This window comes from Arvicanthis niloticus, chromosome 12, assembly GCF_011762505.2.
Source record: "Arvicanthis niloticus isolate mArvNil1 chromosome 12, mArvNil1.pat.X, whole genome shotgun sequence".
Lineage (NCBI taxonomy): Eukaryota > Metazoa > Chordata > Mammalia > Rodentia > Muridae > Arvicanthis > Arvicanthis niloticus.
The window spans coordinates 40,620,754-40,646,102 of record NC_047669.1 but is presented as its reverse complement, the minus strand read 5'-3'; the positions used below and the strand labels follow the sequence as shown (position 1 = coordinate 40,646,102).

The following is a 25,349-nucleotide window of genomic DNA, read 5'->3' as shown; positions in this document are numbered from 1 at the left end:
CAGGGCTCTACCTCTCACTTTGTAGCCAGCGAGTCCAAACAGGGAGCCAATTGGCTCGGCTGAGTGCTGTGCATCCTGGGAGTTGTAGTTTGCAGCGCCCCACTGCTGACTTACATGCTCTACAGAACGGCTGAGGACGGTTGCCTGGTGTCATTAGCAAGCGGCGAGTATGGCGGTGGCGCGAGTCGACGGGGCTCTAGCTCCAGGAGAAGGTACGGTAATCCCTATCCCTAAATTCCAAAGTTTACTTCGCTAAGTCATATTAAATAGTTGCTTGGTGTAAAGAGGAAGCCTGGATTTAGAGGTGCAGTTTTGGATCAGTTCTTTTGATGAGGGGGTTGTAGGCAACACGGAGGCGCACTCCCTACTGGGAGTTGTAGTCCCGCTCTTTGGTCCAGCCCGGCAACATTGCCGTGAAGGCTGGATGAGGGACTTCAGTCCCCAAGAGCCTTCGCGGTGCCCGGCGCCCCTGTCCCGCGCTCTCCCTAGCCTGACTGGGCAGGGGGCTTCGGACTGCGGTGACCTTTCTGGGACGTTTACATTGAGTTCCTAGTGCCCACGGGAAATTGGCAGAGCTTTTTTGTATTTCCCGTGCCTCTCCTTCTCGTCGGTTCAGAGAACGTTCAGGAAGCATCATATCTGAAACCGCATCATAGTCTGCTTGAACTCTTCTTTGGAAGTGGCCAGTAGGTGTGATAGAATCTGAGAAAGACACAGACACGCGTTGCTCTCCCGTCATTCTGCAGACCAGGTCCTGGGGTCGAGTTTGGTCTCTGTTTGGCAGAGCGCAGGTTGGGGGTGCACCTGTGCCTGGGAGATGCCTCCGTGGGGCGCCGACCTCAGAGCTTTTGTTTTGGTTACACTCTGAGGTGTGGTAGCAGCTGACTGGATTGGGACAGACCAGGGTAGGTAGAGTTGAGGCTCATAACCTGGGGATCCTGAATTCTTATGGGGAGGAGTTCGGCTAAAAGATATGTTGACACTTAGGAATTGTGTGCGAACGTTAGGTGCGCTTTTCCAGGACAGTCTAGTTTTCATCTTGAAGAAGGGGCTCACGACGCCTCACGTGATAAGAAAAGCATTGAAACCCTCTAGGAACCCTGAAAAATTACATCCCAAGGTAGCCCCAGTCTGATCGAAAATTTGAAATTGGCAGTTACTCAGGCCCCGCCCCCTCCGATAGCTCCTTTCCTAAACCTCCCTAGCTCACCAAGACAACCCACAACAGCAGCAATTAGCATTTACAGAGCCATCCCCCTCCCCTCAGAGAGCCAGATGATATTTTGGGTGCTTTTCGTCCATTATCTTATGTTTTTTATGTAGAACAATGTTTATATTATATTCTCACTTTTTTTTTTTTTTTTTAAGGCAGGGTCTCATTATGTAGCTGTGACTGGTCTAAAACCTCTTGCTTTTGCCTCCCCAGTGCAGAGATTAAAGATGTGAGGTGTGCACGTGGCTCATCCACTTGTTGTTGTTGTTGTTGTTTTTGAAGACAAGATTTCTCTGTGTAGCCCTGGCTGTCCTGGAACTCGTTCAATAAACTAGTCTGGCATCGAACTCTCAGAGATGCCTCTGCCTCCCGAGTGCTGAGATTAAAGGCGTTTGCCACCACTGCCTAGTTGTTTTGTTTTGTTTTTTTCAAGACAGGGTCTCAATATGTAGCTCTGGTTGTCCCAGAACTCACTATATAGCTGAAGCTGGCCTTGAAATTGAAGGTGTGCTGGTGCTTTAAAAATCGCCGGGCTGTCATCCACATCTTGTAGAGCAGAAAAGTTAACTCAAGGAAGAAATGGAGGGGGCAGAGGCTAAAAGAGGAAAGACATGGGGGGGGACACAGTGAGCAGGCAGCCAGCCTCTAGGAGAGGGGTCTCAGTTACCAAACCTGCCAACACCTTAATTTTAGGGAGCTTTCAGACTATGAAAAATAAATAAGAAGAGAAGGAAACTTGTCTGTAGTGATTAGCCAGGGGGGCTACAGTTTGAGTTTGTGCTACAAGTGCTTCATTGAGTACTGCCTGCAACCTTGTCAAATCAGAAAATCATCTTATTCCATCGATTAATCAACTATACTGTGATTTTTTAAATTACTTCGAAGTGACCGGGGAGGTAGTTTACTTGGCACAGTGCTCCCTGTACAAGCATGAGGACCTGAGTTCAGTCCTGGCAACCCAGGTAAAAGGTCGAGCTTGGTGGCAGGAGCTTGTAATTTCAAGTGCTGGGAAGGTGGATATGGGCGGATTCTTGGGGCTTGTTGGCCAACCAGCCGACTCTGCTTGATGAGCTCCAGGCAGGTGAGTGACCCTGCCTCAAAAAACAAAGTGGGGGGGGGGGGGCCCTGTAGAGATGGCTCAGTGGGTAAGAGTGCTCAAAGTGATAGTATCCCCACTGGAGTTGAAACCCCCAGCATCCATGGGAAAGCCCAGCACCTAGTGCTATGGAGGCTTGCTGACTTCCAGTCTAGTGCTAGGCTTTCAGGTTCAGTGACAGAGGGTGTAAGAGAATAAAGAGTAACAGAACAAGACACCCAGCATTTTCCTCTGGCTTCCCTGGGCATGCATGATAGGCACTGCCTTCTCAGATACACATGACTTTGGGCTCTTGAAGATAGGTATACTTGTAGTTAGGTTATAAACATTTTGATCTTTATAAAAAAATAAGTTTTAGGGCCTGGTGTGATGATAGCTATTATCCCAGTATTTGGGAGGTGGGGGAAAGAAGATCAGGAGTTCAAATCTAGCCTTGGTTATGTAGTTTATGCTAGCCTAGCCAGTATCAGACCCTGTCTGAAAACAACAGCAAAGGTAAACAAACAAAAACCCAAACAACAACAACAACAAAAACCAATTCAAAACAAAGAAAGAATTGAAAGCTAAAAAGGGGGGGGGGCAAATAAGCCACGAGGTGGTGGCACCCTCCTTTTGTTATGTCCAGTTTTTGAGAACCCCAGAAGACCTCCAGAGATCACCGATGTAAATGCACAAGAGTCTTTTATCAGGCCACTACTTTTCCTGCTCTGCAGATTAGGAATTCGATGCCTGGGTCTAGGGGATCGGGTGTATATATGGGAAATGTGTAGGCTGGGGCTTTCAAGCCTTGGCATTAAATGATTGGGTGAGGGGTAAAGGAATGCTATCCTTCAAAACTGTTAACGTCTGTTCAGACAGCAAGGAGGGACCATACATCTAGAAAAGGACCTTTTTGAGCTTGGATGAAATGACCCATTTTGTTATCAGTGACTAGTGTATTTTTACAAGCTGGCCACAGCTGTCTGGGAACGATTGTTTGGCTCTTTCCCATAGCTTAAGAGTTGGGGGTCTTATCACTTTAAGGACATTGATTTTCTGTCTCCTTCAAAGACAGGAGACATCTGCACTTGGTGCCAGGAAGGGATCTTCACTTTAATCTCACTGCTAAGGAGATGGGCAGGCGCAACTCTGAGTTTGAGGGCAGCCTGGTCTACAGAGAGAGTTCCGGGACAACCAGGGAAATACTGAGAAACCCTGACTCAGAAAATTAAAATAAAACCCAGAAAAACAAACCCCCAAGCCCCTGAAAAGAAACTTCAATCCTGTTTTTTTGAATGCTATTAATTAAATACTACAGTGTACTCAGGGCTTGCATACTAGGCATAGGTTCTGCTTCTGGGCTATACTCTCAGCCTGTAATTTGAAAATTCAGAGAAAAAAAAATGTAGCATTGCAGCTCTGGATTACTATACTATTACTATTGAAACTCTTGATACTTGTGCTCTGGTGTAGTTTTAAATGTGTTTACATATTTTTTCCCCTCAGTGTGAAATGCTAAGCTCAGTTGTCATATTTGCTTTCTAACAAGATGTCTTCTCTTCTCAAGGATCAGTGGTGAACTGGTCAGGGCAGGGACTGCAGAAATTAGGTGCCAACTTGCCCTGTGAAGCTGATGTTCACACCTTGATTCTGGATAAAAATCAGATTATTAAATTGGAAAATCTAGAGAAATGCAAACAGTTAATACAGGTGGGTATGGGTTACATACGACTACTTTATTACTAAACAAAACCAAAAAGTCGCTCTACATGCCTGGAAGGCAGTAAATGTCGCCTTACAGCTTTACATGCTAGCTTCTGAAGATGAGTACATGTATTACACTACAATGGAGGAAAGAGAAGCATTATTACAAAAATGAAAACAGGGCCAGCAAGACAGCTCAGTAGGTAGGACCTGAAGACCTGAGTTTGATCCCTGCCACAGGGAGAAGGAGAGAACTGACTTTTGAGAAGATGCTGGTAACATTTGCCCATGTGCTCTTGCTCAAGGGTACTTGCAAATGTACATGCAGGCATGCATATGCACGCCCTTGCTCTCTCTATATACATATTTTAAATTTCTTATTTATTTTGCTTTTTATATATGTATATTTGTGTATATCTGTATGAATATATGCCACATGTGTATGAGTCCACGCAGAGGCTGGAAGAGGAGGTCTGATTCCCTGGAGCTGGAGTTACCTATAGATGGTTGTGAGGCACCAGACTTGGGTGCTAGGAACTAAACTCTGATCTTCTGGAAGAGCAGCAAATGTTCTTAACTGCTGAGCCATCTTTCTAGTCCCATAAATAAATACATATTTTTAAAGAGAACGTTATATGTTGACAAAATATTGTGTTAACCTAATTTTTAACTTCGTATTGGGGTAAAGAGTTTATCCATTCAAGAATGTTGGGGTTGAGGACACACTTGAATGCCACGAGTACATGCTTAGCATACTCAAAGCCCCAAGTCTATTGTCACTACTGCATCAAAACAAAGCAAACAAAAAAGAAGTGATTATTTGGTTCCTCTTAGTATACCTGTCATTGTCCTAGTTTGTGACTGAAACAGTCTTCAGACCGTTTTTTGTGGAGCTTATATTTCCAGGCTGTTGATCTGTTAATGTCTTTAGGAGATGGCCCACTGGCTCTGCAAACACACAGGCTTGAATGTGTATCACCAGCACCCATATACAAAGCTACGCACCAATGCGTGTAGTTTACGTTCAACCTGGTCATTGGAAAGGAGAGCCAGGCAGATCCTGAGAGCTAGCTGGCCAGCCAATTTAGCCAAAATGATGAGCTTCCATTTCACTGAGAGTCTGTCTCAAAGCAATAAGACAGAGGGGGATAGAGGAAGATACCCAAAGTCCTGCTCTAGCCTGTGTATATGTATAGATGGGCATGTGCACCCACACACTTACAAGATTGCAACACATAAACATAACACCACACACACACACACCAACCCCAATATCCACACACCATCCACACACATACATATCTTTAAAAATTAACAGAAGTCTTTTCAGCTTTATCTGTATTTTAAAAAGTGTGAAAGCATACATTGATTATGTATGATACTGGGTTTCATTTGTCTGTATATGTATAGACATCTTTCTATCATATTCATCTGCGTTACCCTCTCTCTTTTTGTCCACTCCCTCTAATTCCATTTCTCTTCTCAAGTGGCCTTTCCTGTTTTTTTCATGTCTTCTTTTTCTCTTCTTCCTCTTTGTCTTCCTTCTCCCCCACCTCTCTTTTTGGGACCAAGTGAATTTCATGAGAGACATGAGTGAGAATATGTTTACAGGAGCATAAATACCTTACCCGTGGCCACATCCCTGAAGAAAGCATCTTTCCTTCTCTGTCAACCATTGTCTGTTAATTCTCAGGGAGGGATAGGGTCTTCCAAGCTCTCCTCCCCACCTCCGCTTGTCCAGGAGCTCAATCTTATGGAGATCTCGTGCTGCTTCGAGTTCAAGAGTACAGCAGCCATGTGACACTCAGAAGTCACTATTCCATAGCTTTCCCCCTCTTTCCTCCTGCCCTTAGATTCTTTCTAGCTTTCTTTCCCTGCCCTCCTCGGGCCTTCGAGGGGCTCTTATAGATGACCCGTTTATGGCTGGGCATTTTAACAAATATTTACTTCCAGCACTGTGACTAGTTCTGAGTCTATGCAGTCACCACCAACCACTGCAAAAGGGCTTCTCTGAATACAGCTGACTGCAGCATTGTCTGTGGGTATATGTGCAGTCAGTTAGAAGTCTGTTTGATAGGTACATTCTATCCATTAGCAAGAGCCATCAGTAGCTTCTTTCTGAGGCTTAGACCATCCCCTGCCATGGGCTTTTGACTGGATTTACATGACCACATGTGAATTCCTTCCTGTGTCAGGGGTCAGTTGGTTACCCTACAACAGGTTTTATCTATATTTTTTTTGTTGATTAGACCAACAAACTCCAGTAATATTGTAGGCAATGAATCTGTATAATATGTGTGAAATATTACACATATTTTGTGTGTTAGGTTTGTGTATTTCAGAATGTGAAAGTAATAATGTGTGGAGATACAGATTTTGTTTCTAGCAATAATAATGTTCTCCTCTCACAGTTGTCAGTGGCTAACAATCGATTGGTTCGGATGATGGGTGTGGCCAAACTGACTCAACTCCGAGTGTTAAATTTACCTCATAATAGTATTGGCTGCATGGAAGGGCTGAAGGACCTGGTCCATTTGGAATGGCTGAATTTAGCGGGCAATAATCTGAAGGTGAGTGGCTTTCTGCTTGGTAACTAACTTTTGAGATTTTGTTGTTGTTGTTTTCTCTACCTGTTCTCTGTGAAGAAGAAACTTGGCAAGTATAGAAATAAGTAAACGAAAAAATGAGAATGTCCACTTCTATAATTGGTGTCAACACAAACTTTAAGAAGCCTCCATTTGAGACACATACTACAGTATAGTATACTTTTAAATGTGAACAGAGAATCTACATCATACTTGAGAGAGTAAATAAGATTCTAGAATGATGGGGAGGAGATACTTCTTTGCTGAGTCACACTTTCAGTACATTTCTAATGATGCAGGGAAAGTCAAGGGATCTGGATTCTGTCTACTGTTTCTGCCACCCAGGAACTATGTAATTTTGGATAAGTTAATAGTCATTGCTGTATCTTATTTTCTGATAAGGGGAGTAGAGGGAATTATAATAATAGTTGCCCTTACTGAGCGCCTACATTATGCTATGTACTTTTCTAAGCATCGTGTCTGTAGTAAGCTCATGTCAGCCTGTGCAGTAGGTATAGTTATTATGATTATTATATAGGAAGGGGAACTGAAGCACAGACAACTTAATAATCTATTCAGTTCATACATCTAAGAAGTTGCAGAGCCCAAAATTAAAAAAAAATTAGCTTCATTTTTGGAGAATTTTGTACAACTTAGAGTGTATTTTGATTATATTTATCGACATTCTTTCCCTATTTACTTCTTTTCCCACTTCCCTACCCAACTTGATGTTCTCTCTCTCTCTCTCTCTCTCTCTCTCTCTCTCTCTCTCTCTCTCTCTCTCTGTTTTAAATAACCAATTGAATCTAATTTATGCTGTCCGAGTATTCTTGGGTGTGGTGCCATCCATTGGATCGCAGTTGGCTCGCTAGGGGCCACACTCTTAAGGAAAGCTGACTCTCCCTTTGTCAGAAGCCATTAACTGCCTGTCCATAGGTCCTCAGGGGTGGGGCTTGGAACCTCTTCTCCCTCTCTGCTAAGTGTTAACTGGCTTGCTCTTGTGTGGGTCTTATACAGATACCCACAGCTGCTGTGTGTTTATGGGTGTGGTGGTCCCCTAATGCCTAGAAGATGCTGCTTTGCTCTGGTCCTTCCCCGACTTCATCCTGATCTCGCAGATTCTCTTCTCTAGTAACAGATGCCAGTGAACTAACTCTCTTAGGGCTGTAGATGTTTCCGATGTTAGGAATTGCTTGGTAGCCTTGAAAGCTTACAACATGGCTATGTTCTGAATGTTGCTCTCCCTTCCTCCCTTCTCCAGCTCAGCTCTGCTGCTGTGCTTCTAGTGACAAGAGGGAGCAGGGGCTCAGCTGCAAAGACTTAGGGGACCATTTTGTCCGTTGTTTTGAAGTGCGCTGAATAATGTGATGCTTTTCTTATAATAGACCATGGAGCAAATCAATAGCTGTACAGCTCTGCAACACCTTGATTTATCAGACAATAACATACCCCAGATAGGAGATGTATCGAAACTAATATCTTTGAAGGTAAGTGGGTTTTCTCTAACTTCTTAAAAATGATCATAAATCTAAAAAATTACTAAAAATATGGTCTCATGGTCTCATTGTGTATATGTGTATTTGTGTGCTTATTTTTTTTCTATTCTCAAAGATGCTGTTTTTAGTACTAAGTATAACTTAATTAAAAACATTAATTTCACTTAATACATGGAGGATGGAGAAATGGCTCAAAGGTTAAGAGCACTGGCTGCTGTTCCAGAGGACCTGGGTTTGATTCCAGTACCATGTTGTTGCTAACGAATTCCTGTAAGCCTGGTTCCAGGGCATGTAATTCCCTCTTCTGGCCTCCACAGGCACCAGGCATAGACATACATGTAGGCAAAACACCTACATACATAAAATAAATAATAAAATCTAAACCAAAATCATGGTATAGAGGGTTTTTTTTCCTGTATTTTTGCTTAATTGAATATTATTAGGACCACATAGACCCTTCAAACCTTGGAAGTGAAATCTGAAGCTCCATTTTCCCTACATCTTAAGCAGAAATCATTTTATAGCAACAATAATTTTAAACAATTTAATGTATCCAGCTGCCCTGATAAATGCTAAGAGAATTCAAAAAGATGATTGGATATTTTGTGCATTTTTCTTTTGTTATACCTTTTTCCCTCTGGTATGACCCGTGTGTGCGTGTGTGCATGCGTGTGCGTGTGCATGCATGTGTGAGTGGTGGATATGTGTGTGATGGATGTGTGTGTGTGTCTGTGTGTGGTGGATATGGGTGTGGTACATGGTGATGAGTTTGAATGGAGACACCTGTGTGGAACGATGCTGGGTGCCTTCCTCTATCCTCTACCTTATTGCTTTGAGATAGTCTCTCAGTGAACTGGAAGCTCACTTTTTTAGCTGTTGGCTGGCCAGAAGTCCACTTATTTGTGCCCTCCAGTGCAGGTATGACCCACCATGCCCAGCTTTTTACATAGGTGCTGGGGATTCGATGATAGGTCCTCATGGTTGTAGAGCAAACACTCTGATCCACTGGGCTATCCTTCCAGCTGTCTGTCTGTCTGTCTGTCTGTCTGTCTGTGTGTCTGTCAGTCATTTATTTATTTTTAGTTTTTTTGTGGCAGGGTTTTTCTGTGTAGCCCTGGCTGTTCTGGAACTTGCTCTGTAGACCAGGCTGGCTTCAAACTCAGGGATCACTTTAATCACAAGTGCTGGGATTAAAGATGTGCAAGTACTACCAGCTAGCTTCCAGCAGCTCTTATTTTGATATGTTTGTTTGTTTGTTTGTTTTTCTTTCTTTCTTTCTTTCTTTTTTTTCTTTTTCTTTTTTTTTTTTTTTTGCTTTTTGAGACAGGGATTTTTCTGTATAGCTCTGACCATTTTGGAACTTGCTCTATAGATCAGGTTGGTCTTGGACTCAGAGATCAGCCTCTGCCCCACGAGTGCTGGGACTAAAGGCATGTGCCACCATGGCAGTTTTTATGTTGACATTTTAAAAGGAAAGGAATATTGCTTTGAATATTAATTTAAATTGCATGCAATGCTAGTGCATCATAGCAGAGCTAAATACTACATCAGCCACATGCTCTTGGGTAAGTCATAGGTCTTGTTGGGCCAGAGACCACTTACCTTCTATTTTTTTTGGGGGGGGGGTGGGGTTGAGACAGGGTTTCTCTGTGTAGTCCTGGCTGTCCTGGAACTCACTCTGTGACCAGGCTGGCCTCGAACTCAGAAATCTGCCTGCCTTTGCCTCCCAAGTGCTGGGATTAAAGGCATGTGCCACCACTGCCCGGCGACTTAGGTGCCTTATAAGTGTTAATCTTTGATTTATGGGTGCTGAGAAATATAACAAAATAGACCTCTTTATTCTTGCATGCGTCATTTTGGCATTGTCAAGTTAATTTATTTATAATTTGTTGATTTGTAATTTTTTTTTCTTTCAAGACCTTGCTTTTACATGGGAACATCATTACTTCTCTTAGAATGGCACCTGCATATCTACCCAGAAATCTTTCTATACTGTCTTTGGCAGAAAATGAAATCCGAGACTTAAATGAGGTAAAATTTGAAGCTATTCTGTGGTACCCAGGAAGGAGAAGCCTAGGAGTCTATGGAATCTAGGAAGGGGAAAGGCCCAGAGGGGCAGGAGTGGGTCTGGAGCTCACTTTTAGACTGGGACCGTCTTGGGAGAACACGCTGCTATGGTAAAAGACTTGGCTCTAGAGTGTCATTGCTTTTCTTTCTACTTTTTCCTTACGCTGGCGGGTCAGCAGGCTGAATTTCAGTTGTAATGCTGCAATTACACTGGTGATTGGCAAAAGAGAGACATCTACTTTATAGGGGCCAATAAGGCAACTTGTTCGCCTTTCCCTGGCTGCTATTAAGTTTCAAATAGGGTTTTCTCAAGCCAGGCAAAGTCTTGCATGTCTGTGACATCAGCACTTGATAAACTGAGGCAGGAAGATTAGAAGCTAAAGGTCAGCTTGAGCTAAATGAGATCCTGTCACAAAAAAGGATCTGGTTTCCTTATCGAGGAGATAATGCTGACACTTTCTGTTGTTCAGCAAGGACAAATGGCCAGGGCTTTTTAGCGTTTTAGAAGTCAGTGACTAGTAGAATAGTAGAGTATCGCTTGATGCTCTTTAAAAACAAGAGGGAAATTGTGACATTCTCAAATGCTGCCAAAGTTATGTAGTCATTGGAACCCTGTGCTTGACACTGGACAGACATTCATTTTGCTCAACAATGGTGTCTTTTGTTGCAGATCTCGTTTTTGGCCTCTTTAAGTGAACTGGAGCAGTTATCCATCATGAACAATCCTTGTGTGATGGCAACCCCGTCCATTCCAGGGTTTGACTATCGGCCGTACATTGTCAGCTGGTGTCTAAATCTCAGAGTGCTGGATGGATATGTGATTTCTCAGAAGGAAAGGTAGACAGCATGATCTGTTTAACATGGCACCAATCAAGGGAGTTTTGGGAAAGACCAGTTCTAGAATTTTTAGTTTCCTGTAGATTATTGATTTTTTTTTTTTTTTTTTTAACTTTGAGACATGGTCTCTGTGTAGCCCTGGCTGTCCTGGAACTCGTTCTGTAGATCAGACCAGGCTGGCCTTCAACTTAGAGATCTGCCTGCCTCTGTCTCCCAAGTGCTAGAATTAAAAGTGTGTACCATCACCATCTGGCTAATCAATTAATTAAAGTGTGTGTTTAGAAATTAAAAATCCTGGTGTAATTCTAGCCCAGAGTGTTTGCTGATTATATAGGATTATCTTTCTTTTCCTAGAAAGGACAGAAAATAAATATCAGGGCTGGGAGCCAGATGTGGTGGCACGTGCCAGTCATCCCAGTACTTGAGAAGTAGAGGCAGAAGAATTGGGTGGTCATTGTCATCCTAGGATCCACTGTTGGTTCTAGAAGAGCCTGGGCTATGTAAGACTAGCCTTAGGGCTAGGGAATAAAACTCATTTGATAGGGTGCTTGCCTGCCATGTTTGAGACTCTTGCTCTCTAAGCATGGGGACCTGAGTTCGAATCCACATTAAGAACTGGATATACCAAAATATCATTCATTAAAAATAAACCCACATAAAAAGCCAAGTATAGCTTCTTGTACTGTACCTCCAGCATGGGGAACAGGGTGGCAGAAATGGGTGGATTACTCGCTAGCCAGCAATAGCAAGCTTCTATTTCACTGTGAACCAACAGTGGATCCTAGGACGACAAGGGATTTCAAAGCCCTAGTTTTTCAGAATACTGGCCATGGGGGTGAATGCCTATGAATCTAACACCAGAGAAATGGAAGCATGAATATCAGAAATTCAAAACCATGCTCAACTACATATATATTGTTTTAACTTTGTATAAGAAAGGGGTGGGGTGGGGAATGAAGAGGCAGTTCAGTAGACAGGAGCACTGCTGTTCTTACTAGGTTCCATTCCCTCTGTCCACAGGGTAGCTCACAACCAGCTGTAACTCCAGTTCTGGGGGATCCTTTTTAGTATCTTCAAATATCAAGCAAGTTGGTGTCACAACACTTGGAAGATGAAGGCAGGGAAGGCTAGTTTTAGCTACTTAAGTTCAAGGCTAGTCTCGGCTACTTGAGGCTTTGTCTCCAAAAGCAACAACAAAATTAAACAAAAGTACCAGTCTGTTCCGGTTGTATACTCTATAGGTTGGCTATGATGACTGGGTAGTTCTCAGACAATTTCTTGTATGTTTGGCATCTTCTTTTCCCTTTTATTGATGTTTAAATTGGTGGTTGGATTTGAAGATTTGATCGGATTCAGTTTTGAGGTTTTATTTATTTATTTATTTATTTATTTATTTATTTATTTATTGAGACAAGATCTCTCTACATAGTCCTGGGTCTCCTGGAACTTACTTTGTAGACCAGGCTGGCCTGGAACTCAGAGATCTTCTTTCCTTTGCTTCCCAAGTACTGGGATTAAAGGCTTGTACCACTGTGCTGATATTTTTGAGGTTTTAAAGGGAAGACTACTTTGTAGATACTATTAGGTTGTACTCAGTGTCTGGAATGTCTGTCTTCTTATTGGTAACTATAAATGATCCATGACCCAAACCATTAATTCATTAAGGATTACAAAATGGTGAAATTCTATCACTGTTATTAGTTGCATTACTTATGAGAAATACGCATTTAGTGATAAATTTTGTACAGGAAATAAAGTATTTGTAATATTTAATTCCCACTTCCCAACAGTTTTTAAAAAAAGTGACCAATTAGCTATTTTTAAAAATTTCCATTAAGAGCTTATAGATCACTTCTGTTTGATGAAGTAAATGGAGAGAATGCTCATTGCTTCTTTGAAAATAATTTAAAAATATTTGGAATCATTACTATGAACAGAGTGCCTCTAATTGTGAAAAAAATGAAAACATAAGGCCAAGGGAAGTGAGTTAGGAATATACATCCGAAAGGAGGGATTGTACCACGTGTTTGTAATCCTGCTGCTGAGGAGATGGAGATGGACATGGCTGGGCAGGTTGCTTGGAGCTTGCTGGCCAGCCAGCCTAGCAAAAGACCTTGTCTCAAAAAATAAAGTGTGTAACAATAGAAGACACTCAACCTCAGCCTCTAGTGTACATATACAAGAGTATTCACACACATGTGCACATGTGGGAATACACACACACACAGACATACGTGTGTGTGTGTGTGTGCGCGCACACACACCATCCCTCAAAATTAACTAAAAATAAGTAAGTAAAACTTGTGTGTGTGTTTTTTTTTTAAGACTTTTTAATTTATTTTACATATGTAAGTACACTGTAGCTGTCTTCAGACACACCAGAAGAGGGCATCAGATCCCATTACAGATGGTTGTGAGGCACCATGTGGGTGCTGGAAATTGAACTCAGGACCCCTGGAAGAGCAGTCAGTGCTCTTAACCACTGAGCCATATCTCCAGCTCGTAATTTTTTTTTTTTTTTTAATGAAAAACTTCCATTGGCTTTTATGAAGTAAATTCAAAAGGAAGATCACTGTTGCTTAGCAATGTATTTGACCCCTGTGCTGTCACCTCCTCCTCAGTCTGAAGGCTGAATGGCTCTATAGTCAAGGCAAGGGGAGATCGTATCGGCCTGGTCAGCACATCCAGCTTGTCCAGTATCTGGCTACAGTCTGTCCTCTTATTTCTGCACTGGGTCTTCAAACCGCAGAGGATGCCAAACTGGAGAAGATTCTGAGCAAACAGAGGTAAGCCCGTTTATTTGTGGCAGCTGAGGACTTTGGAGGTGAAGGTACCTCAGACTTTCCAGTGGTGGAGGGCACACATCTGGATGTGGGCCTTGTGTCACAGCAGAGAAGCTAAGTTACACAGTGTGGCTCGTTCCTTTACCGAACAATCATGGAAGACCGGGTCATTTGTCAACACCAAGGCTATAGCTTTGGTAGATTTGCCTTGCATGTGTGAGGCTCTAGGTTTGAGCCTTAACACCTGAAGAAAAGTACTTGGCCTTTTAGTGTAGCTTCCTCCTCTAGCATATTAATGCTAATATTAACAAGCATGGCCAGAGCTGTTTAGTAATCACTTCCCTTGTTGGAGATCCCATCTTTCAATGTTTTTGCTTGTGAAGTTATGTTCATATAAGGCGGGTGAACAATTAAATGTATAGATTAAGATAAAGTCCTTTCATGTAAACTAGATTGGCCTCCAACTCATTATGTGGAGAAGGTGACTTTGAAGGGCTGATTCTGCTGCCAGCAGCTCCACAGTGCTGGGTTTATAGGCGTGTGTTGCCATCCCCATTTTTGTCTATCAATCAAAAAAAAAATGTAACCTTCTTTACACAAACTGTTGAAAGGAGACTATTGTTCGCCAATGACTAAAGATACCCTCGTAAACTTGTTACGTTTCTGTTACCATCGTTAACTTAGTAGCAGGCGAAAACTTAGTTTTTGTTAGAAGGCAGTGGTGTTATTGGTTTTTAGGTTTCACCAGAGGCAGCTGATGAACCAGAGCCAAAGTGAAGAGTCGTCTCCTCTTGCTGCTGTTGAAACAAGGGCGCCCCGTACGCCCGAGTGTTCAAGCCCTGTGCCAGATTTCCAGGAAAGCGGTAAGGAGGTCATTTGTACCCAGTGCTCAAGAACAGCTTGCTCCACTACGTTTCTTTAATTCATTTGACCTGCTGGGTCATAGAACGTTAGTGAGTTTCTGGCAAGGTCTCTCTGTGTAGCTGTGACTGATCTGAAGCTCACCATGCAGCTCCAGCCTGGTCTCAGACTTGCTTCAAATCCTCCTGACTTTATTCATTTATACATCTCTCTCTCCTTTCTTTACTTTCTTTCTTCCTTTTTAATATTTACTTTATGTATGTCTGTGAGTGTTTGTATGTGTATCATGTGCATACAGGAGTCAGAAGAGGGCATCAGTTCCCTTGGAACTGTAGTCACAGACAGTTGTGAACCATCATGTAGGTACTGGGACCTGAACCTTGGACCCTCTGCAAGAGCAGCAAGTGCTCTTAACCACTGAACCATCTCCCCAGCCCCTCTCTCCCTCTTGAATGCTGAGATATAGCACACATGCGCCACTAAGCCTAGCTGAAAAGGATGTATTTTTGTAATATTCTATGACTTTAACTTTAGTGATCATTTGATACTGATTTGTAGATAACACATATACATGTATGTATAAATACATATATGTATATTTTATATATGTATACATATTTCATATATGTGCATCCAGATATGTGTACATGGATAGTATATTTCTAATTACATTTTTAAAAGATTTATTCATGTAATTTATGTATATGAATCTTTTATTTACATCTATGTCTGCACAGCAGAAGATGGCTTCAAATCATTATAGACAACTGTGAGCCGCTACGTGAGTGCTGGGAATTGAACTCAGGACCTCCTGAAGAGGAGCAAGTGCTCTTAACCATTGAGCCATCTCTCCGGCCCCACTATAATTAAATTAAAAAACATTATTATCGTGTATGTGGTGTGTAGGTAGGTACGTGTGTCATGAAGTATGTGTGGAGGATAGGATATCTCAATGTCATGAAGTATGTGTGGAGGATAGGATATCTCAATGTCATGAAGTATGTGTGGAGGATAGGATATCTCAATGTCATGAAGTATGTGTGGAGGATAGGATATCTCAATGTCATGAAGTATGTGTGGAGGATAGGATATCTCAATGGTGTAGTTTTCTTTTTGTACCTTTATGTGGGCTTCGGTGATTGAACTCGGGACTTCAGTCTTGTGCAGTACCTTCAACCACTGAGGCATCTTGCTGGTCTCCGTATTCCTAATTTGTGTTTGTGTATGTGTTACTGGGGATTGAACCTAGGACCTTAGGCATGTTAGACAAGTGTTCTATGCTTGAATCATAAGCCCGGCCTCATATGTTTAATTTTTAAAACTACTCCTTGTAGGGTTAGAGATAGGACTCAGTAGTTAAGAGTCCCTTCTGGGCAGCACAGCAGAGCTGGTCTTGGAGATGTGGGTATGGGAGAGTCTGCCTCGGGGCATGGAAGTGGAGAGTGGGAGAGCTGACAACTCCTTGCCCAGGCAGAGTGGGAGAACTGGTCCTGCTGATGTGTGTGCAGGAGAGCTGTAGGCTGAGTAACTCAGCTTCTACCCAGAGTCAGATCCAGGGCTCTGAGTTGGCCCAGTCCAACATCCACCCCATCTACCAACTTCTCAAGTGTACAGAGGGGCTAGTCCTGCAGATCCAAAGCTTTGTGATCTCCATGGCACAGGACAGCAATGGGGATGTCTGAGAGGAGTCCCCGGAAGGATTCAGTATTGATCGTATAGCAGAAGCCAGAGGCCTTGACAACGCCTCATTGCAATGGAGATTTGCAAGCAAAGCTATTTGGACAAAAGGTTATACTGTGTGACATACTGAGACACACTGAGATGTTTTGGTTTTTCTTTATTTTAATTTTTGATTTTTTTTTTTTTTAGGGGGAAGGTTATAAGGATGGAGGGTAGATTGGAGAGACGGGGAGCTGAGTGGGATTGGGGTACATGATGTCAAATTGATGAAGAATCAATAAAAATTTGTAATTGACAAAAGAAATAAGAGTGCCTCCTGGTCTTCCAGAGGACCAAAGTTCAGTACCCACATCAGATGGCTCCCAGCCCCTAGTTAATAAAGATTCTGATATCCTCTTCTGGGAATGTACGCATGTGTATACACACACATTAAAAAAAGAAAGAAAAAGGAAAAAAAAACCACTTTGGACAGTTTTCTTTATACAGACAGTAATGCTGGCCTTGACTTCATGAAAGTCCTCTTGCCTCGGCCTCCTAAGTGCTGGGATTGTAGGCATGAGTATCATTTTCCTGTTATTGTGCTCTCTCTCTCTCTCTCTCTCTCTCTCTCTCTCTCTCTCTCCTGTTATTGTGCTCTCTCTCTCTCTCTCTCTCTCTCTCTCTCTCTCTCTCTCTCTCTCTCTAGTTTTTCAAGACTGGGTTTCTCTGTATAGCCCTGGCTGTCCTGGAACTTGCTCTGTAGACTAGGCTGGCCTCAAACTCAGAGATCCAGTGCTTCTGTCTCCAAAGTGCTAGGGTTAGAGGCATGCCCCTTCTCACCCTTTAATCTGTTATTTTTTTTTTTAAACAAAAAAATTCTCTTAACTCCTTTATGTACATGTGCATTTTGTCTGCTTGTATATCCTTGTGTATAAACATCTCTTGTGCCTGCTGAGGCCAGAAGAGGGAATCAGATTCCCTGGAACTGGAGTTATAGTCAGTTTTAAGCCTCCATGTGGGTGCTGGGAATTGAACCCAGGTCCTCTGTAAGAACAATCAGTCCTCTTAACCACTGAGCCATCTTTCCTGCAACAAATTAATTTTCTTTTTTTTTTTTTTCTCCCATGAGACTCAGCGAGAGAGTCATATGGGAGATAGAGACAGCGGGATTTGAACTCGCAAAGGAGGGCATGGAGGCCCTCTGGCGGGCGGACGCTTAAGGCGTGCGCCACCGCTGGCTTGCCACAAATTAATTTTCTTAAAAATGTTTAGTTTGACATTTTAGTCATGTCTGAGGAAATTATTTTTTATTGTACTTGACTATATTTTAGGGATTAAATGTCTATAAGTAAGGGATTAGGGCGATGGCTCAGTGTATAAAATGTTTTAAGTATACAATTAAGAAGGCTCTTCAAATCTTGGTGATTTAAACGATGCTCCCTTGAATCTTCTAGAACCTGTCCTCCAAATCAATTCCTGGGTTGGGATCAGCAGTAACGATGATCAGTTGTATGCTGTTAAGAATAACTTCGCAGCTGCTGCACACGCTACAAGATATTCTCGGAATGACCTTCACCTGGAAGATATACAGACCGATGAGGACAAGCTAAACTGTAGTCTGCTCTCTTCAGAGTCCACTTTTATGCCAGTCGCATCAGGACTATCTCCGGTGTCTCCCACTGTTGAGCTGAGGCTACAGGGCATTAACTTGGGCCTAGAGGATGATGATGATGATGAAGAAGGTGCAGATAAATTCCCGAAAGGGCTGGAAAACCAGGATAAGGACAAGGAAAGGTCTTCATGGGATGCAAATGAGAGTTCTGTTCAAATGCTGAGACGTAAGATCAGTACAGAAGTAAATGAGGAAGCTGGGCTGCTACCTTGTCCCAAGTCAGTGATCATCAATGCTATCTTGAAGGAAGATAACCACAGTCTTACATCTCTTCCTGAGTCTGTTGGACACAGTGTGTCTCACAGAGAACCAAACAGTGCAGAAGTCATGTCTCCTACCACTTCAGAGAAATTTCCCTCCAGGATTTTGACCCAGAGACCTGTTGCTTTGGGACAAGATAATGTTACCATTCAGAAACTGAACGCAGCTGCCACTAAGCTTCAGGCCTGTTGGCGAGGCTTTTATACCAGAAACTACAATCCACAAGCCAAAGGGGTACGCTACGAAATCCGGCTGCGCAGGATGCAGGAGCATATTGTCTGCCTAACAGATGAAGTGCAGAGGTAGGTTGGAAAGTCTGCCGCTGTCCTGTTGGCTGGCAGTACCAGGTTCTGAAGTTGAGAGCTCTGGTGCAGGCTCTGTTGCTATACCTCATCTCCTGTGATGCACTGAAAGCATTTTGAGAATACAGATCATCATATGCATCTCCCTTCCCAGCATGGCAATTAGTATATAGCAAAAGTATATAGGTGTAGTATCACAAAAGACATTGAGTGACTACGTCTGTGATTCTGAACACAGAAGCAGATACTGTAGAAAAACTGGACAAGGGGCAAGAGGGACTCCACATAGAACCAAGTAGCTGACATAAGAGCTAAAGAGAAATATCAGGCATCCAAAGGGACTGAAATTCTGGGGCTAAGGCAGGAATTATTCTTCAATTCCAGGACATACATGATTGCCTTACTGCCAACCTGTGACAATTAGGAGTTCATTAATACTGCAACTTGTGATGTTTATTAATATTGTAGGCAGCTTAGGAGAAAGTAGCAAAGGACCCTGAGAAGGAATAGCCAAGAGAGTGTAGTATATTCAGTTACAGTGGGGCAAAATATTTCAGAAGTGAGAGGTACTTCATGCAGGGTAGAAAAAGTGATGCTGGATTTAGCCAGTGGTTGTTATTGGTGACTGTAGATGACCCTCTAGACTCTCCTCAGGTTCCATGATTTGCTAAATGAACTTACAGAACTCAGGAATTGCTCTGTTCACAGTTACTGTTTATAATAGCAGATGCATACAGTTTAAACTAGAGGAAATCATGGAGGAGGCTGGTGTAGCCCTCCAGGTGCCCTCTTCCAGTTACCTCCTAGTTTCCTCCCTCCCTCCCTTTCTTTCTTTCTTCCTTTATTCTTCCCTCTCTTCTTCCCTCCCTCCTTCCTTCCCTCCCTCCCTTCCTTTCCTCCTTCCTTCCTTCCCTCCCTCCCACTGTGACGTGTGATGATACCAACCAGAGGTGCTTTCCTGAGCATTTCGGGCCATGGTTTTATTGGGGTTAGGTATTTAGGAATTGTGTGCTCATGTGACTGATTTTTTCTTCAGATTTCTCGTTTCTTAGAGATAACCTGATACATGTGTGTGAGGGCCCCAGGGGAACGAAATGGGTGTTCACTGGGAATCACATAGTTAGCTTAAGCTCTGGTGCAACTCAGTTCCTCAGGTATACAAAGAGTCTCTTCTGGTAACTAGTTCAAGGGCTTGGAGGTTGCTGTACTCGCTCTCCTGCATTCAGAACATGCAGGACACAGACATCCTGCATCCCAGGTCTGATGGGCTAACTCATCACCGCACAGTAGGTTTCCCGAGAGTGGCTTTACTGGTGTGGAGATGAAAGCAAGTTTGGGATGGATTGGATAATGAATAAAAAAGTCAAGAGCTTAAAGAATGAGTGGCACCAGCGCTTTGGGAATGTTATTCTAATTAGGAAGAGAGAGTAGGGAGTTGCTGGTAGGGAATCCATAGGTAAAGGTTGATTCCTACTGTGTGGGTTCCAGGAATTGAACTCGTGTCTTTAGCCTTGTCGGCAGGCACCTTTTCTCATTGAGGCATCTTTCCAATCCTTGGAATAAGTTTGAAAAGTAGGGTAGTTACAATGCTTGGGAATAGGGTGAGGTTACCACAGTAGATTCATGGGGTGAGCTATTCTTAGGTAGAACATCTATTTGAATCCTGAGTCTTCAAAACCAAAACAACAGGAATGGGGCAGAGAGAAAGACTGGACCTGAGACATCAGTGAGTAACATGGGAAGTGGGAGAATTTATCAGAATAGGAGGCATCCTTAGAGGAGGGTCTTAGGGGTCCTATTGCTATGCTAAAACACCATGACAACTTGGGGAGAAAAAGGTTTATCACAGCTTGAAACTCTCTGGTCACATCACTGAGGGAACCCAGAGCAGGAATCCAGAGCCAGAACCTGAAATAGAAGCTGTGGAGGAACATTGATTATTGGCTTGCTCCTTAGAACTTGTTCAGCTTCCTCAGCTTGCTTGCTTGATTGCTTTCTTCCTCCCTTTCTTTCTTCCTTCCTTTCTTCCTTTCTTTTGATTGAAATTAATTTTTTTTATACAATATATTCTGATCTTGGTTTCCCCTCCCACATCTCCTCTTTCATGGAATGGACCTTAAATCCATAGTGGATGCTCACACCTACAATGTTTGTGCAACTACTGCACCAGTGTATTGTGCATCAGCCTGCTCTCTTCTACAACTGAAAGCCATTTGCCCAGAATGGGCATCACCACAGTGGGCTGGGATTTCCCAGAGTAATCATTAATAAAACAATATGCCCCATAGATTTGCCTATAGGCTAATCCTATAGAGCCATTATTTCAATAGAAATTTCCCAGATACTTCTGGGTTTGCATCAAGGTGCAAAAGAACTAAACCAGGATAAGAAGTTAGATAAAGAGTCACTTGAAAATAGCAGAAAGAAGCAGTTGGATGATCCTGATATATAAAAGAAGCAGAGAAGGCTTCTGCTTGAGAGAGCCACAGTGTTTGTGCAAATGGGTCTGTTTTGGCTAAGGAAAAGTTCAAAGAAAGGTAGTCTATAAGAGAGTTTGCTTCTTACAATTCAGGGCTGTCCGATGGCACAATAGAATGTCTTTTGGAGAGTCTAGAGAATGTATATAATTGTGTTGAAGTTCTGAGAAGGGGTGAGGTAGCTCGGGGTAGAGTCTCTGTCTAGCAGGTACAAGGCCCTGGTTTCTATTTTCAGTCCTGCAGAAATTAAAAAGCAAACACAAAACAAGCTTCAGGACAAAGTAGGGTAATGTTCAAAATGGTAATGGGCAACTGAGGAAGGCTTTGCTTTGGGCTAGGCCTACGAATCAAGATGGCGTCCATGATCTCAGAGGTAAGATGGAGGTAGGAGAGTAAGGTGTAGACGGGAGAAGTCTGTGACACCAGAGTCTCTGAAATGGGATGATAGGAAACGGGTGGCTGATGGGTTAGTTCTGCTGACGTCTTAGGAGAACATTGCTAATCTGGTCCTGAGCACGGAAGTGTAATCATTAACTGTTCGGAAGCTTTGACCAACCAGCCTTTCCTATGCCTCCTATTAACTTGTGTTTGGCTGGGAATACACAGAGATGTTTAGTACATAAGCATATGTGCACACACTCACACTCATACAAATATTTCTCTCATCTGTAATACTTTATAGAATGAATGTGTGAATTTCAATTTCAGACACATCTTATTTGGCTTCTGTTTTGAAGCATAGTTTTGAATAAGGTCTGAGCTTAGATAGTCTAAAATGGTTGTTACTAGGTTATTAATCTCTTTCTAATGCATTTGTTCAGTAGTCTCAACAGGAAGTTTAAATCAAAGTGTTCTTCCTGATGTCAACATGATCCTTTGAATCACTGTAGGTTAAGAAAAGAAAGAGATGAAGAACGTGTGAAGAATTTTGTGCAAGAAGAAGCTGTCAGGTTCCTTTGGAATGAGGTAAACCCTACTGCTGATTCCTCTAGCATCTGAACAGAGAAGGTTTCTAGTTAGTGAGACCAAAGTTATTTTTTTTTAACTTTTTATTGATTTTTTTGTTAGTTTCACATCAGGTACCCCAGTCCCATTCATCTCATCCCTCGTATCTGCCTGTGGTCCTTCCAAAATAAAAAGCACACAAACAACAACAACAACAAACCAACAAAACAAAACAAAACAAAACAAAGCATACAAAACATCTTGTGGAAGCTATAGTGTGTCACAGTGTGTCCCACAGTGTGCCCCTTCTGTCCACACATCTTCACTTGTGTTGGGGTCCGGCCTTGACTCAGGATTGGATCTCTCTCTTTCTCTCTCTCTCTCTCTCTCTCTCTCTCTCTCTCTCTCTTCAAGACAGGGTTTCTTTGTGTAGCCCTTGGCTGTCCTGGAACTCACTCTGTAGACCAGGCTGGCCTCGAACTCAGAAATCCGCCTGCCTCTGCCTCCCAAGTGCTGGGATTAAAGGCGTGCGCTACCACCGACCGGCAGGATCGGAGTTCTCAACTGGAAGCAGGGATATCTGGAAGACGCATAATAATATACACAGACTACTTTTTTGGGTACAAGCTGACAGGCAATTTTTCAAGGCTTAAAGTTTCTCTTTCTTCTCTCTCACTCTCTGCTTTCTTTCTCCCTCGCTTGTTCGCTCGCAGCTTGAGGCTGCACACACTCTGCATTCTCCTGCGTGCACTCTTTTCTCCTGTGTGCTTTTCTTTTCTTGAACTCCCACACTCCTACACAGCCCTGTGCGTTCCCCTCTCATTCACACACACTCTCCATACACACTTCACATTCTCTCTTCACTCACTCTTCATATGCTCTTCTCATGCTCGCTCACTCACTCACTCGCCTTTCTCTTGTCTCAATCTTTTACTGATACTCCAAAGGCATTGTATAATCACTGCCAAATCAAATTCAAAAGAGTAACCACATCCCACGAAGAATTAAGAATTACAATTTGTTCTCTAAAGTTTCAAACTTCCCTATTCCCAGGACTGTAGCCAAAAATAATAATAATTACAAACTTATCATTATTTAAACTTTAACTTTTGATTTATTATACTTTAGAGCTCAGAGCTCTGAGGTCAGCTACTTGCATTTTTCTGTGAAGCTCTAATGATAACTGACATGTGCAAAGCTGCCAGGCAGTGGCCAGAAAGAATCAAGTTAACCCTTAACTCAGTAGTTCTGCTAGCTTTCTACTTCTGTACATTGCACACAGTGACTCTCCTACGAACCCCAGTGTTTTGACTAAGTTAGTGTTTAAAATATATAATTGTATGTTTTCTGTACTTGATTATTTAGGAACCACTCTTAAATGTTATGCAAAACTTATTTCATAACTTCAATAGTTTTTTTTTTCTTTTCTTGGGATCCCAGTGTTGGCTCTATTTCATTTTCTAATAATTGTCAAACTTTCTTTGCAAGTCAAGTATTAATCTGGAACCACCATTGTGCAGTTATTGCGTTGTTTCCAAGATGAGAACACACAGCATGCACCTGGGCCATTAGGACTGTGCTGTGCTGTGCCCCATGTCTCAATTTTTAATTGTTTAAGAATCATTACATCAAGGAACATCTAGTTTCACAGAATTCACCAGGGCAGAAGGAGAAAGAAGTAAGAAAGTCAGGTATAATAGAATAATTATGCACAGCAAGGCCAACTGAAAAGTAGTCACACACAAATGAAATCTATACAGTCGTGGGCTACTGAGATGTCTCCATCCCACTCTACTGTGGGCAGTCCGTAGTTTCAGATGGCGGGTCCCCTAGAGGGATGTGTCTCCTGCTTCTCAGGGTCCCAGATGCCATCCTTTTTACAAGGAGCTGCTGCGGGCTTCTGTGATGTCTCCATCCTGGCCTTCTGCAGGCAGTCCCTGTCATTGTATGCTGTCCCCAGCACATTTGCAAGTGTTTATTGCTGTGCATTATTAGTCTGGTTTGAGTTCCCTGGCTTCTGGGACACCATCAATATTGTTTCCTCACCTGGACACCTCTTAGATTATCTGTATTCACCCTGTGTCATGGGGATGCTGCAGCTTGGGATTAATAGGTGGCCCTTTCATGCACACCAACGGTTCTATGATGATGTAGATTTTGGAGTGGGCCAACTCAAAGCTCTGGATCTGGGCCTGTGCAGTAGCTGAGCTGGCCAGCAGCCTGGCTCTCCTTTAGACAAACCGCCAGGGTTACTTTCCAGCATTGCTTTATCTAGGCCACCCAGTGGCTCCATCGGCAGGAGGCAGGGTCAGCTCTCCTGTTTTCATGCCCTCTGGCTGGCTCACTGGTACTCATGCCTCCAGAGCCAGCTCCACTGTGCTGCCCAGTCAAGGCACAGGGCATACTCTCCTAAGTGCTGCAACCAGTGAGGGGCTGGATCAGCTCTCCTGTACTCTTTCCCTAGGTGGGGGTGGGTTGCCTGTGCTTCCTCCACCAGGGCTAGCACTACTGTTCTGCCCAGGCAAGGGTCAGGGCCTGTTCTGCTTTCCTGAGAGCTTCAGCCATGCTCCAGCCAATGAGGGACAGGGTCAGGTCACCCTCTGTCATGACCCAGCAGGTGGAGGGGAAAGGTGGGTAAAGAGGCTGGAGGGCATCATACCTATAGCACCTCAAGACAGGGGTGAGGCAAGCTTTCCCTTGTCTTTGTCCTTGGGGCTGGATCACCTGCCAACCTGGACGGAGATGTGGAGTTAGCAAAAAGAAAGACTCTGACCACTGGTTGACATTCAAGCAATTGGCCCCGAATAGCTCCACCTGTCTTTATTTATACAGAATGTTAGAGCACTCCAACATGCACTTTCAGCTGGGCAGTGGTGGCTCACGCCTTTAATCCCAGCACTTGGGAGGCAGAGGCAGGTGGATTTCTGAGTTTGAGGCCAGCCTGGTCTACAGAGTGAGTTCAAGGATAGCCAGGGCTACACAGAGAAACCCTGTCTCAAAAAAACCAGACCCTTTCCCCCCCACCCCCCAAAAAAGAAATAAACCATGCACTTTCAGATTTTTCTTTAATCATTATCCAAGAATCTCAACAAGTATTTATTAAAATTTATTTTAAGTTTTCCTTATTTCCTTGTGGTCACTGATTAGCCTTTTTCCATATCTAAGGAGTATAGTATTATAGTCCAAATGATTATGTCATAGCTAAGCACCTGAATATTGTAAGCCAAATGATTTAAATATCGTATTGCAAGCCAAATGATTATATCTAGCCAGGCACATCCAGTGTGAATTGTGCACAGGCTGGCAGCAGACATGCAGTTTCAAAGTAAAAGACAATTAGAATCCAAATAAACTTTTAACAGAAGTGTAACCTGTGTATTTTATCACCTTCTGATTCAACGTGCTCACAATG

The 25,349-nt window shown here is 43.0% G+C and overlaps 1 protein-coding gene across 2 annotated transcripts in view; it reads left to right on the top strand.

Moving 5' to 3' along the window:
• Cep97 (centrosomal protein 97) overlaps positions 1-25,349 on the top strand; it is a 40,863-nt gene continuing 15,514 nt past the window's right edge. The window contains exons 1-10 of one of the 2 annotated variants that reach the window (XM_076943017.1): positions 1-212; positions 3,856-3,998; positions 6,404-6,562; positions 7,963-8,064; positions 9,991-10,104; positions 10,811-10,977; positions 13,599-13,763; positions 14,499-14,623; positions 17,735-18,515; positions 21,883-21,958. In XM_076943017.1, the coding sequence (XP_076799132.1) occupies positions 170-212; positions 3,856-3,998; positions 6,404-6,562; positions 7,963-8,064; positions 9,991-10,104; positions 10,811-10,977; positions 13,599-13,763; positions 14,499-14,623; positions 17,735-18,515; positions 21,883-21,958 (1,875 nt within the window). In that variant the 5' untranslated portion in view covers positions 1-169. The remainder of the gene's footprint in view (positions 213-3,855; positions 3,999-6,403; positions 6,563-7,962; positions 8,065-9,990; positions 10,105-10,810; positions 10,978-13,598; positions 13,764-14,498; positions 14,624-17,734; positions 18,516-21,882; positions 21,959-25,349) is intronic. The other variant, XM_034514863.2, reaches the window with a different exon arrangement.